At 44.4% G+C, this 15,080-nt stretch overlaps 2 protein-coding genes and 1 non-coding gene across 3 annotated transcripts in view; 1 reads left to right on the forward strand and 2 right to left on the reverse strand.

The window, feature by feature from the left end:
* LOC135972348 (myb/SANT-like DNA-binding domain-containing protein 7) overlaps positions 1-15,080 on the forward strand; it is a 554,005-nt gene that overhangs the window by 449,021 nt on the left and 89,904 nt on the right. The window lies entirely within an intron of this gene.
* On the reverse strand, positions 7,860-12,494 carry RPL37 (ribosomal protein L37). Its single transcript, XM_005282143.4, has 4 exons — positions 12,354-12,494; positions 11,261-11,396; positions 10,358-10,442; positions 7,860-7,974 (listed from the first exon to the last, which is right to left on the reverse strand). The coding sequence occupies exons 1-4, from the start codon at positions 12,354-12,356 to the stop codon at positions 7,905-7,907; spliced, it is 294 nt and encodes a 97-aa protein (XP_005282200.1). The 5' UTR covers positions 12,357-12,494; the 3' UTR covers positions 7,860-7,904.
* On the reverse strand, positions 8,083-8,163 carry LOC112059575 (small nucleolar RNA SNORD72). Its single transcript, XR_002888878.1, has one exon. It is a non-coding gene; the product is annotated as a small nucleolar RNA SNORD72 (small nucleolar RNA).

Below are 15,080 nucleotides of genomic sequence, written 5' to 3' on the forward strand. Positions count from 1 at the left end.
CAGCACATTAACATTTATCTCTCCCATTCTCCTTTGTCTTTGGGGGGAGGGATAGCTCAGTGGTTTGAGCACTGGCCTGCTAAACCTAGGATTGTAAGGTCAATCCTTGGGGGGGGGGCATTTAGGGATCTGGGGCAAAAATTGGCCCTGCTGTAAAGGCAGAGGACTGGACTCAATGACCTTTCAAGGTCCCTTCCAGCTCTATGAGATAGGTATATCTCCATATTATACCATTTAGATGCCTGAAGAATGGTCTTTTGGGGGAAACTTTGCACAAGGTGCAATGATAACTAGAATCCTACAAAATCACTGAAATTAAATTTTGCTAAGGGATGAGTAAAGCTACAATTGAGTATTTTTAGTAAAAGTCATGGACAGGTTATGGCCTATAAACAAAATTTATGGCCCATGACCTGTCCATGACTTTTACTAAAAATACCCATGACTAAATCTTCGGGGAGAGGGGGGTGTACACTGGGGGAGGGGAGCTGCTGCTGGGGAGTGGTGTCTCAGGGAGGGCGTTGCTTGGGGGGACAGCAGCACCAGTGGCCAGGAGCCACCAACAGCAGCTGCGCTGGCTGCTCCCAGGAGCTGCCCGAGCAGCGGCTGGCTGTGGGGCCACCCGCGTGGCAGGCTGCAGAGCCTGCTCACGTGACCCTGGTGTGCCAGTCCCTGGGGTGGCAGTCCCTGGGGCCACCTGAGCAGCTGGTCCCAGAGCCAGCTGCTTGGGCAGCCCTGGGATCAGCCACACTGGCTGCTGCAGAAGTCACAGAGCCCTAGGGAGGAGTTAGGGTAATCTCCTGTCTTTCCTGCACATCAGGATAGTTGGTACTTGTTCCATTAATATGTTCCTTGAGAAACTGCCAGTTCTTCTGAACTTCTTTATCTCTTAGATTGTTTTTGCAAGAGGCCTTACCTAGCAGTTTTCTGAGTGGGTTAAAGTTTTTTTTTTTTGTTTTAGCTCCATTGTCCTTATTCTGATGAACTCACTCATCCTTTCATGATCACTTTCACCCAAATTGCATTCCACCTTCAGATACACAACTAATTCCTTCCTGTTGGTCAGACTCAAGTCTAAAATGGCCATCCTCCTGGTTACTTTCTCCACTTTCTAAAACAAAAAGGTTTCCCAATACATTCCAAGAACGTATTGTAATGTTGTCATGACAGACTGTGATGGGTTGGATCCCCCCTTCTGGGATGCCACCTGATGTGCGCGCACACACACACACACAGTTTTGGGAGATAAAACCCAAAATACTGTCTTGCACTGTATAGACAAATCTGCACAGCACAAGCTCATAAAAATCCACCCTCTTCCTCAATGTGAAGAGTTATACACAACTTCTTGCCCCCGCCCCAGTTAAAAATTACATAAACTGGGGCTTTATTTTAAATAAGATTAACTACAAAAGGTGAAGTTTAAATGAATATAAGAGATAACAGAACAGACTATTGATCAAATAAAACAAAAATGCTCAAGCTAAGCTAAATATACTTAAGAAACAGGTTACAAAATGTAAATTCTCACCCTAGATATTATTTTAGGCGGATTGCAACGTTTCTGTGGTTCAGAGTTCTAGTTATATTTCTTTTCTGACTGGACCCGTCTCAGTCTGGACTTCCCCCTTGCCTTCGCTTCAGGAGGCTTTAGCTCACTTTCTTCTTGGGCAGACAGGCCACGGAGAGGTTTCTTGTTTACTTTCCTCCCCACGCTTAAATAGGATTTACATAAGGCGGGAATCCTTTGTTTCCCAAACTTGCCCCCCTTCCCATTCAAGTTACAAGCAGTCCCAGGTAATGTTTAGTATCAGGTGACAAGACCACCTGACTCTGTAGCATCAGTGTCCATGAGTCAGTGCAGAATGGAGCATCCGCAGGAAGGCCAAGCCTTTTCACAGTCCATTGTCCTCGCTGATGGGCCACCACCCCTGTCTGGCTTTTCCATTGTTGTACCTGAAGTGTTAGCAGTGGGCATCACCCAAAGTATCATAGTTGAAATACAGATACATAGTTAATATTCCTAACTTCAGATACAGAAATGATACAGGCATATAAATTGGATAATCACATTCAGTAAATTATAACCTTTCCAATGATATCTTACAAGACCCATCTTGCATAAGGTACCTCTCGGTTATGTCATATTTATATCAAGCATATTTTCATAACAAATATGGAGTGAAACATCAGTTGTGTTTTGCCATATTACTTTTCCAGATGTCAGAGTAGCTGAAGTCCCCCATTATCACCAGGCCTCGTGTTTTGGATATTATTTGTTCTAGAAATGTCTCATCCACTTCCTCTCCCTGATTTTGAGGTCTGAGTAGACCCCCCTACCATGACATCATCCCTATTTTTTCCCCTTTTATCTTTACCTAGAGACTTGCAACTGGTCTGATTTTCACTTTCTTCTGGACCTCAGAACAACTACACCTCCTCCTTTTTTTCCTTGCCTGTCCTTCCTGAACAAGCTATACACCTCTACACCAGTAGTTCTTAACCTATTTACCACTGTGGGCCACATATGCAGCGCACAATGTGTTATGTGGGCCACATTCAATACTACTGGAGCGGCCCTGAGGATGTCACATAAGCCACAGCTGTGTGCCGATTGTGCCATGGGTTGAGAACCACTGCCCTATACCAACGTTCCAGTCGAGATTTACCTCACCAAGTCTCCATGATACCAATTAAGTCATAATTTGGCTATGTACTAATATTTCCAGTTCTTCCTGTTTTTTTCCTCATATTATGTATGGACATCTGAAATGATTTCCCTCTTGTTGCTCCTATTGTAATTTTTCTTATTCTCCCCCCTCCGCTCCCCCGCCTCTGACTTCTGGTAAGGTCACTTTTATGCTTACCTGTGGGATTTTGTCACCTGCCCTCTTTGAACCCTTGTTTACAGCCCTCCTCCCTAGGTTGGTGAGTCAGTGCGCAAAGATGCTGTTCCCCTTCTCGTCCCAACAGACCTTCTTTTTGAAACAGTATCCCATGGTAGACGAAGCCGAAATCTCCCATCAACATCATCCGTGCAGCTATTCATTCATCCTCAGGATGTGCATGTCCCTACCTGGGCCCTTACCCTGGGACTGGTAGCATGGAGAAGAACACAGCCTGCGTCTGACTCCTTTACTCTCATGCTCCCAGAGCCCTGTAGTCACTGTTGATGGTCAGACCTGACAGTATCATTAGTGCCTCCGTGGATAAACAGCATGAAGTAACTGTCAGAGGGACAGATGATCCTCAGCACCCTTTCCGTAGCTTCTCAGCTGTGGGCTCCTGGTAGGCAGCACATCTCCTGGGACATCATATCAGGTCACCACATGGATGTCTCCATCCCCCTATTTTACTTTAAATGCTGTGAAATTCTCTCAGAGACTTTGGACAAAAAGTTAACCTGACCTCAAACAAGAAAACAAAACAGCCTCTATTAGGTTTCAACAAAATTTGAGAGAAATGTGACTTAACTAACCACCCTGGAGAATGTCAGAGGAGAAAGCTATCAGTTGCCTTTGCCAAATCCTCCAAGCTATAGCCCTCTACAGAAACAGAGAGGATTCTTATAAATAAGGGCCTGATCCAAGCTCTGAAAGAGAGATGGCAAAAAGACTAAAATTGAGTGCAATGGGGTCTGAATGGTCCTATGTTATTGATAGGATAAAGAACGAGGAGTACTTGTGGCACCTTACAGACTAACACATTTATTTAAGCATAAGCTTTCGTGGGCTAAAGCCCACGTCATCAGATGCATGCAGTGGAAAATACAGTAGGAAGATTATATTATACACACACACACACAATGAAAAAATGGGGGTTGCCATTTCAACTCTAATGAGACTACTCGATTAAGGTGGGCTATTATCAGCAGGAGAAAAAAAAAAAAAACTTTTGTAGTGATAATCAGGATGGCCCATTTCAAACAAACAGTAGGGGGGGGAATTAACATAGGGAAATAGTTTTTAGTTTGTGTAATGACTCAGCCACTCCCAGTCTTTATTCAAGCCTAATTTAATGGTGTCCATTTTGCAAATTAATTCCAGTTCTGCAGTTTCTTGTTGGAGTCTGTTTTTGAAGATTTTGTTGTTGAATAATTGCAGCTTTTAGGTCTGTAATTGAGCAATCAAGGAGGTTGAAGTGTTCTCCAACTGGTTTTTGAATGTTGTAATTCTTGATGTCTGATTTGTGTCCATTTATTCTTTTGCATAGAGACTGTCCGGTTTGGTCAATGTACATGGCAGAGGGGCATTGCTGGCACATGATGGCATATATCACATTGGTAGACGTGCAGGTGAACGAGCCTCTGATAGTATGTCTGATGTGATTAGGTCCTATGATGGTGTTCCCTGAATATATGGCCAGAGTTGGCAACAGGCTTTGTTGCAAGGATAGGTTCCTGGGTTAGTGTTTTTGTTGTGTGGTTGCTGGTGAGTATTTACTTCCGGTTGGGGGGCTATCTGTAAGCGAAGACTGACCTGTCTCCCAAGATCTGTGAGTGAGGGATTGTCCTTCAGGATAGGTTGTAGACCTTTGATGATGCACTGGAGAGGTTTTAGTTGGGGGCTGAAGGTGACAGCTAGTGGCGTTGTTACTTTCTTTGTTGGGCCTGTCCTATAGTAGGTGACTTCTGGGTACTCTTCTGGCTCTGTCAATCCAGAAACCTACTGACTGCTATATTTACCTACATGCCTACAGTTTTCATCCAGACCACACCACATGATCCATTGTCTACAGCCAAGCTCTAAGATATAACCCATTTGCTCCAACCCTCAGACAGAGAAACACCTACAAGATCTCTATCAAGCGTTCTTACAAGTACAGTACGCACCTGCTGTAGTGAAGAAACAGATTGACAGGAGCACACTTCAACCTCCCTGGTCACTCAATTACAGACCTAAAAGTAAAGTAGCTCACCTTAATCGCTTAGTCTCATTAGAGTTGGTATGACAACCCCCATTTTTTCATGTGGTGTGTGTGTGTGTGTATAGATCTATACCTATATATCTTCCTACTGTATTTTCCACTGCATGCATCTGATGAAGTGGACTTTACCCCACAAAAGCTTATGTTCAAATAAATGTGTTAGTCTCTAAGGTGCCACAAGTACTCCTCGTTCTTTTTGCTGATACAGACTAACATGGCTACCACTCTACCATGCCTGGCACCATCGATAGGATAGTTATCAATAAATAGATATTTATTTAAAAGAATTTTTGGGGGGGGAGGGGAGAATATGGACAAGCTTAAGTGTATTAGAAAGCTTCAGAATGTTTAAAAAAACTGTAAACTTTAGTTTTTATTTATAAGTGCTTCACACCTACCCTTCAAGAAAAATGGTTCTCAAATAAAGTGTGATTTTAACATTAAATAGTTCACCAGTAATTATCACATTAACTATTTTATGGCGTTTCTTAAAATAATAAACATCAGTAGTTTAGCAGATTACAGCAAAGCAAGAACCTGGAGAAACTGATGATACTGTTTTCAGTCCACAAATACAAATTCAGCAATGTTCAACTGATATTGACCAACTGCTCCAACAACTGTGCCTATATAAGACTTGTTTCTATCATTTATGAAATTCCCCTGAATACAATATATAGGTGTAATTGAACATGTTTGCAGTTTTCACTTGGTGTTCAAGTAATCAACAGCTTATTATACTACTGTACTGTATAAAAATCCCTTTTCATTATTTTTCAGTGTTATACACATTATTGATTTTCTGCTCCAGCACCTCTATTTGATCATGACATAAACTGACCTTTTTCTGACAGATACTTCAGCCCAATATATTTCACATCAGGGAAGCTGACAAACAGTAGTAGCAAAGGGCTAGGCATTTTTCTTTACAACAGCATATTGGATTTTTTAGTCAGGAGATCCGATTGCTCACAAAATAAGAATTCCTAGGTCGGTTGTGTCCTTGAAAAATGAGAGATTAAGTTTTTTTTGCCACATAGAAAAAGAATTTACATACTGTTGAAGGAAAGACCTAGCAGGCCACATACTATTGCTAGGTGCGTTAGGACAGAAGCTTTCCCTATGTTTCAAGGACGCTGGAGATGCTCTCGTTCAAGGACGCTGGAGAAGTGGGATATGCCAAAGCATTCAATAGTGGGAAGCTCTCCTAACCAGCCTATGTTTTTTAAATTTCATCCCCATTGCTTAGTTACACTTCTGCCATGATGGTGTCCATGTGCTATAGATGCATCTCATTACACATATGAAACATAGGCATTTTTTAGCCAAACTATACATACTTACAAGACTAACATGAGAAACCACGACCACAGCACATTACGTAGTTGTAGAATTAAAAATGCTTTTGAAATTAAAATAAGTTGAGTCTTAAAATGTCTCCTTTAACAAAAGTGATAATATCAAAACAATTGATGGATAGAGTGGGTTTCTGCTATCATAACAGGATCAGCTGAGGGAAGGGAAGTAGGACAGTAATAATTTTTCCTAGTTTAGAAATGGCCCAAGTAGATCTACAATTACATAGTTTGGATACATCTGCTGTACTCCCTCCCCAATCTTTCTTTGCTTGTGCTATACCATATACCAGGCTGAAGATGGGTATATAAACATCTCAGCTTGGTTTTAGGCCTACTGTACCAGGAAATGCTCACCCCTGCTGACTTGCCTGTTCTGCCCTCCCTCACTTAAGGGGCCTCAAGTCACTGCACCCAGCCTACAGTCTCACCATACAGCAGTTTTTCCAATGGCATCATCCTGAGAGAAAGAACCAGTTGTGGGTGACCAACCAAGTCTCCAGGGCAGGCTATAGAGTATCAGAACCATCAACACCCATTCCAAGAGACTCCTAATCAGCCCTCTCCCACAACATACAGATTAATGCACAAAACATCCGCTCATTTAACCTAAGTAACTCACTTGTACAGCACATCTCTAACCCCCAGAGCACTAATCCCTGGGGGTGGGGGGAAACCCCTCACACATGGTACCTTGATCCTAGCAATAAAATGTTACTACTGTCCTGCTTTTTTTGTTGTTTTCTTTTTGTAGGAGCAGGGGAGGTGTCTATCCAGAGCCCGACCCTCAATTGCAGATTATGTCTTGTTAATAATAAGGACTAGGCTAAGACCACATGTTCATTAGTGACAAACACTATTCTTTCCATAGTTGGAAATTTCACTCAACCCAAATGATGACCCTCTGAACAAGTGGGTGAGACACTTCTTTAAATTGTGAAAAATAACAGTGAACAGAACACTAAAATACAAGATAAATAAGACCAAACCCCTTTTTAAAAAAAAAAGTTTTCCCTTATATTCTGAAAGTCAATAAAAACTTTACATACTGACATTAAGAATAACTTATGGCTTTATTTAGCTGATGGCGGTCATTTAAAATACACTCCAGTGCATATAGCGACTATTAGGATGAGAATATTTATAGTTCCTTGATAAGTGAATTGCTATTCTGTCTAAAAGAAAAGGAAAAAACGTGCATCTTATTTACAGTCATATCTAGAACTGTGCACGTTTGTACAAATTAGTAGTTATATCAACCATAAGCTACTAAGTGATGAACATCTCCTACGGCTGTAAATGTAGAAGACTTGTTATGCAGAAGGGAGTTTTGACATTATTCAGAGTAAAAGTTGTGTTGGTATAAAGAACTTTGCCCATAAAAAAACTTCAGCAATTACAGGATTTAGATGAACACTCTTAAAGATATAAATATGATCAGATGAGAAACATTAAAGAAATGTTTTTAATGAACTTCAACACAACACTCTGTCAGAATCTATTACACATAAGACGCACATATATAGATACTCTTACCATTTCACTAAAGTAAAATATGTGTAAAAAAAAAACTGACAATTTTTTTCTGGATTAGACCATTTATTTTAACAAACAGATGAGTCCTTAAGATGAGCTGGATGCTGCAACAGCAGCTCTCTTGGGCTTAGGTGTTGTTCCTTCACGGAATCCATTCCTGTACGTACAAAAACAATAACAGAGTTACTGTTTTTTGAAAGCATTTTATATTCCAGGCTTCATTAAGTGGTATTTATTAGAAAGTTTCAGACAATGTATTTGGTTCAGCTTATCTCAGTTACAGGTCAAAATCACTATGGAACTCATATGTTCAGACATTTTTAAAGAGAAACATCATTGACAAGCTGCTCATGAACATTTCAGTGTGTCTATTTAAAATTTCACTCCTAGTAAAAGAGTTAAGTTATATTACCCAGAAATTCATGTCCCAACATAATGGACGCAATCCTGCAGTGCTTACTCAGGTAAAACTCCAGTTGAAATCATTCTATTTTTCTTTTTCCAGCAAGTGATTTTTTGAAGCCAAGGGGAGTTTCACTTTAGTAAGTACTGTATGATTAGATGCAAGGCTACTCCAAACACAAATCCCTCAAGCCTCCAATTACTAATGAAGTAAACTAAAGCAAAGTGAGAGCAGCTAGGAAAGAAACAAACAAGGGAACAGTCACTGCAAAGTTCACCAAGATAAGGCAATTAAATGCAGCCAACCAATGCCTTGGGGCCATGTCTACACTAGTGATTTTACAGGTGCACACAGTGCGGCTGTAAGATCACTTGTGTAGCTGCTCTATGCCAACAGAAGAGAGTTCTCCTGTCAACATAATAAAACCACCTCCATGAGCACTGTTAGCTATGTCGGCAGGAGAAGGTATAGACAGCATTCTGTCAGTGTAACTTATGTCTCTCTGGGTGTTTTTTCACATCCTGAGCAACTTAAGTGGTATCGTAGACATGGCCTTAGATGTATCAAGTAGCAGGTTGCAGGAAGCGGGACATTATGTGATTTATTATAACTTTTTTCTGACAGCCACTGTTGGGAAAGGACTACACGGGCCAAAAGAATAAGAGCTAACACTGACCCTAACTATAAATCTTTTTTGGAGTTTCAAGAGCAACACTACAGACATCACTATTAAAATCAATGTTCACGTTAAAGCAAGTTTCAGTTTTATTTTATACCTTCATGAAGCAGTGATGCTTTAAACTACATATGAACTCCATGTTGAAACATGAAAGGCACACCTTTAAGTGATTAATTCTCATTTTGAATGCAATTTCAACTTATCAAACATAACTATCTCAGTGTTAATAAGATACATGTTCCTGGATTAGTATTACTGTACTGTCCATACCAAATTGCTAACTGATCAACACTGGCAATCATGGCATTTCTTGCAAAAGGAACAGGCTAACAAAAAATATGTTAGCTATTCAGAAGCTGCTGTTATGGAAAATTAATCAAACATTTCGGTTTCTCTTTTATATGATGTGATTTCCTCCACAATTTAAAACAAAATACCATGATCACAATCATATCCTGGGATTCTGCTGGTAATGCCACATGTGGGCAAAAATCTCTGAAAACTTTCAAGGACCTGTTACAAGAAGTTCTGCTTCAGGAATTTGTTGAGTTGCAGGTAGTTACTATGCAACTACCACCACCCAGAAGATAAAAAATAAGTACTCTTTCAAGTGGACAACGGGCCCAATTCTGTGAGATGCAGAATGCCTTCATCTCACTTTATCAGTGCCTGGCAGAATCAGCAGATCTAACAACATTATGAAGTAATCTGCTCAACAGAAACAAGTGCTGGACAAGACATTCCTTCTAAAAAAAGGTAATTTTAGTAATGAAGTGAAAGTCTGAAAGTCCTTTAAAGTCTGCTAGAGCATATCTAGTCCAAACATGCAGTAGTGCAAAAAAAAAGAAAGCCAGTCATCACAAAGAGAATGTATTATCATTGCGTAAAACCCCTCTAACTCCTTTTCCTCTTGTGTTCTTCACTCCACAACAACAGTGGAAAACACCGGTATAGTTACTTTAATTAAAATACCACTAAGTTACCACAAGTGCAGATCACTGCTTCAGACTTAAGAAAGAATATTGCTTCCATTTCTGATCCATGTTCATGTAATCCAAACTGGATTACATTCAAAACTAACAATATTATGCCCTATGTAGCCCCCATTAACAGAGCTTTCCAAAGCGTTTATAAACATTCATTAAACCTTTCCTGACTTAGGTAAGTTCACTTGGCATGTTAGTTACAGATCCTACATTAGAACTCAGAACTTCCAGTCTAAACAAATGGAGAATGCTACCAAGGAATGTTGGGTCAAATATATGAATCAAATACCTTTTACATCACAAGATGTTTACAATAAACTGAAACATTTAAGACTAAATACATACTGCATAAATTACAAAAGAAAATGGCAATAAGTGTTCGTTTAGATTATGGGTTTTTAAAAGGTATTTGACGTCTGTGTAAGATCTCACGTTCTAGTGAGACTTGCATGCTTGAAATTCAGTGTTGTACCTGAATCGACGGTAGACATTTTTCAGGTGCCTCATACGACCAGTACCAGTGGTGTTGCGTCTTTTAGCCTTGGCACTCCAGTTATCTAGAATGCAATTTACAGATTTATTTTGTTTCACCTACACAATTAAGTGTATAAAATGAGATAAGTAAATACCATCCCTGTTCTTCAGTGGGAACGAAGCAGAGCAACAGTAATACCACTAAAATATTTCAAATATGTGCACATTGAACAATGGTTGTTTCTACAGGATACGTTGTATATATGTATACATTTGATTTGGAGACATATAGCTATATGCAGAGCATCCCATGTGCAATGGAAACTTAGTGTTCATTTTCTTACAGTGGTTTCTCTATGGGTACGTCTACACTACCTGCTGAATCGGCGGGTAGTGATCAATCTATCAGGGATTGATTTATCGCGTCTAGTGTAGATGTGATAAATCAATCCCTGATTGCCCTGCCGTCCACTCCTGTACTCCACCGCGGCGAGAGGCGGAAGCAAAGTCGACAGGGGAGCGGCAGCAGTCAACCCCGCGCCGTGAGGAAAGTCGACCTAAGATACGCAATTTCAGCTACACTATTGTCGTAGCTGAAGTTGCGTATCTTAGGTTGATCCCCCCGGTATACCAGACTTATGTAAATAAAGAAAACATAAGGTAGTGAACAAAAAGCTCCTTGAAAACTCTAAAGTGCATTGCAAAATACCACAGAACTCCTTATACAAACAATATTTTTTCTATTAAATCACAAAAAACCCCACTGTTTCGGTTGTGTTCATTTAGACAGAACCATCACTTTCACAAGTGACTATCCTGGTACTATATGAATAGTTTCTTCATGAAAAACTAATTCAAAGAACAAGTTTACACAAATAATTTTTGAAGGTTCCATACTTACACTTTCTCTTGCGCTTAGCAGGGTACCCACATTTCCCACAGGTGGACTTCTGGAGATGGTATGCCTTGGATCCGCAGCGCCGGCACAAAGTGTGGGTCTTATTGCGACGCTTACCGAATGACGATGTTCCCTTCGTCTGAAATACAATTCAGGAATATGCATGTCAGAAAGCTGTATTAAATAAAAATACAGTTTTGGCTAGTGCTTAACCACGTACTTTAAAACATAGTAAAGTCTTCTGAAACTCACACTCAGACATTATAATGAAACAACCAAAGGTTCACACAAATGCAGAGGTGGAAATACATCTAACGTACACATCTCAGTTTTATGTATCACATCTCACTTTCTTAAACAGGAATTACTTACATTTCTGTATATCCCACCTTTATGATACAGATTCCTAATTCTGTTCTCAACCCCTCATGTGATCTCTCATTGCGAGTAAACTGGGGGAATGGCATTATTCACCAACACGGCAGGCTCGTTTTGCACAAGCCAATGACAAATTTGTATATTTTTCATCAAAAAGACAACTCGGCAGGATCGTTTTGACAAGTCACAGATCTAGGCAGCCCTCCCTACCTCATGTCCCCCAGTGTTTGCCTGGCTCCCCTTATTAAAGAGCTACCACAACCCCCTCTGGCACCACTGAGCCCCAACGCGCAGGAGGCTTTTACCGGATCTTTACAGGGCAGGCTGGTGGTTTACCCTTCAATACCGAGCTCTATTAACGCCGCCTCGCCAGCACAAGGCCTCGCTCCACGCAGAGCCCCGTGGCTCTAGCCCGGCGGGGGGCCGCGAGGGAAGATGCTCGCGGAGAGGACCCCGGAGGCGGGACACCCCGCGCCCCCCGCTCTCAGTGGGAGTGTGTCCAGCTCCTCCAGCCTCCGAGCGCGGCAAGAGGGAGCGAGGACCGGCCTCCGCTCGGGCCCGCCGTGGCCTCACAGCAGAGACGGCCTGGAGCCCCAGCCCGCAACTCCATCGTGACGTACGGACTCGCCGGGCCCCGGGCAGCCTCTCCGCGCCGCGCAAGCCCCCGAATCCCGCTGGATGGCAGCGGATTTCCCCCGACCCCCCTCCCGGCACTCACCATCTTCCTCCGGCCGCCAGCACCAAAGAGACCCGGGTCCGCCCAGCGCTTCCGCTATATCCCGCCCTCCACTTCCGGGTGCTGCGGGGAAACCGCTCCGCCCGGCCCGGCGAGACATGGCGGGGGAGCCTGGGCCCGAGGGCCGGGTGGCAGAGCGGGGGGGCCTGAGGAGAGGGGACGGGAGACGGGGTGACACGGAGGGGAGCCTGGGCCCGAAGGCAGAGGGGGGCGGGGTGAGTGGGGGACACAGTGGGGTAACTTGGACCCGAGGGGAAGATGGGACGGGACACGGTGACACGGGGGGAGCGGGGACAGTTGGGGTGACATGACTGGGGACCTGAGGGGAGGGAGACGGGCCGGGTGACACGGCAGGGGAGCCTGGGGGACGATAGAGGGGGTGACACAGAGGGGAGCCAGCCAGGGCCCAGGGGAGGAGGACGGGGTGACACGGGGTGAGCCAAGGCCCCGGGGGGGAGGGGGACGGGGTGACACAGAGGGGAGCCAGCCAGGGCCCAGGGGAGGAGGACGGGGTGACACGGGGGGAGCCAGGGCCGGGGGGGGAGGGGGACGGGGTGACACAGAGGGAGGGGAGCCAGCCAGGGCCCAGGGGAGGAGGACGGGGTGACACGGGGGGAGCCAGGGCCGGGGGGGAGGGGGACGGGGTGACACAGAGGGGAGCCAGCCAGGGGAGGGGGATGGGGTGACACGGGGGGAGCCAAGGCCCGGGGGGAGGGGGACGGGGTGACACAGAGGGGAGCCAGCCAGGGGAGGGGGATGGGGTGACACGGGGGGAGCCAAGGCCCGGGGGGAGGGGGACGGGGTGACACAGAGGGGAGCCAGCCAGGGCCCAGGGGAGGAGGACGGGGTGACACGGGGGGAGCCAGGGCCGGGGGGGGAGGGGGACGGTGTGACACAGAGGAGAGCCAGCCAGGGCCCAGGGGAGGAGGAGGACGGGGTGACACGGGGGGAGCCAGGGCCGGGAGGGAGGGGGACGAGGTGAGACGGGGGGAGCCAGCCAGGGCCCAGGGGAGGGGGACGGGGTGACATGGGGGGAGCCAGAGCCCGGAGGGAGGGGGACGGGGTGACACGGGGGGAGCCAGGGCCAGAAGGGAGGGGGGATGGATACGAGACAAGGTGATACCGTGGGAGAGTCAGGATGGGGTGGCATGGTGGGGGAGTCTGGGCCCGAATGGAGGGGGACAGGAGTCGGGATGACACAGCAGGGGAGCCCAGCCCTGAGGGGAGGGCAATGGGATGGGAGGTGATATGGTGAGGGGAGCCCAGGCCCGAGGGAATGGTAGATAGGGTGGCATGGTGGGGGAGCTTGGGCCTGAGCAGAGGGGAAAAGGCCAGGATGGGGGAGGAGATCAGGTTGCCCGCAGCAGCTGCATTTGGGGTCAGGGGAGGTGGGTTGTTTGCCGACCCTCCAGTGTTGTCTTGAAGCCCCAGGAATTACACATTAATTCCCCATATGCTGCTGTGAGCAACTAGGGGAAAAACCCTGGGGAATTCTCCCAATGACTATGGGACTGGCTTGAATTTCTTTGCTTTCCTAGGGAGAATCTGCTGCACCCGCAGGTCCTTATTTTCCACTGGGGCAAACTGCTGGGGTAATTGTAGATGATTTCCCCAGTAGCTCAGGCCTTAAAGCTGCTATGTCATGTGATGAAAACTCCCAGAATAGATCCAACCAGAACTGGCAAGTTTAGCACAGGGGGACCTGCCTGGTCTGGGAGGATGGGGGGAGGGAGGACGAGGGAGGGCGGACACGGTGACACAGAATAATATGCAGTGTCACCAATCTGAAATGCTCAAAAATCATGAGGTTATTTTTTAAGTAATCTGACACTTATAGACAGATTCAGATGTCACTACTTTGCAAACCTTGTAAGCACCACTTACCTGTCTTCCTACTGACCTATTCCGTTGCTCAACTCTGATCTACAAAGCTTCCTAAAATTACTGGATATCAGAATAACATGTGTGATAATCTTATTCACCTCATGACTTGGGACTGATGCTCAACAGGGCCACCTCTCATTCTCTTTCAGGAAGTAATGCAGTGTGCTACAGATCCTGAAAATATGGGATAATGGCCGCTTATAGTTGATAAAGAAAAGTCTCCCAACTCCATAGAACAGTTTTACCTTTTCCTTCTAGTACATAAATGTGTAAGTCCAAGTCCATTTTAACAAAGTTAATTATTATATGCAGTGTTACTCATAAGTATAACTTTTTCCACACTCATTTCAATCCGTGGAACAAATCAGGGATGTCCCTACCCTCAATCCCATTTGTAAGTCCAGCAAAAGCATCTGTGATTATGTTCAGGAAGAATCTGACAATGTAAGGCATCATGGCATAATAGACTTCATAATTATAATTGAAGTAATCTTTTTCATTGTTCCATTAGTGCAAAGGAACTAAAGATGCTTGAATGGTCAACTGGAGTGTCCCCTCTTGTGAGGTAAACTGAGAGGGCTGGTCTAGCATCTGTAAACCACCAGCCTCCTGAACACTTCCTTGGAGTATGGAAGTGGGAGGTTTTGGATTGACACCAATGGGATGGATTGTATTAATTTAGATGGACTATATGACACAAAGGTGATAATTTGACCCTGAAGCTGTCCAACATTACATAGTTTTAAACAAGGTTGGGGGTTTCATATACAGAGATCTCAGCCTGCTTAATACTATGGCAAACACATAATTAAAAATCCTTTTAAC

This window comes from Chrysemys picta, chromosome 6 (assembly GCF_011386835.1).
Source record: "Chrysemys picta bellii isolate R12L10 chromosome 6, ASM1138683v2, whole genome shotgun sequence".
In the NCBI taxonomy this organism is placed as follows: Eukaryota; Metazoa; Chordata; order Testudines; family Emydidae; genus Chrysemys; species Chrysemys picta.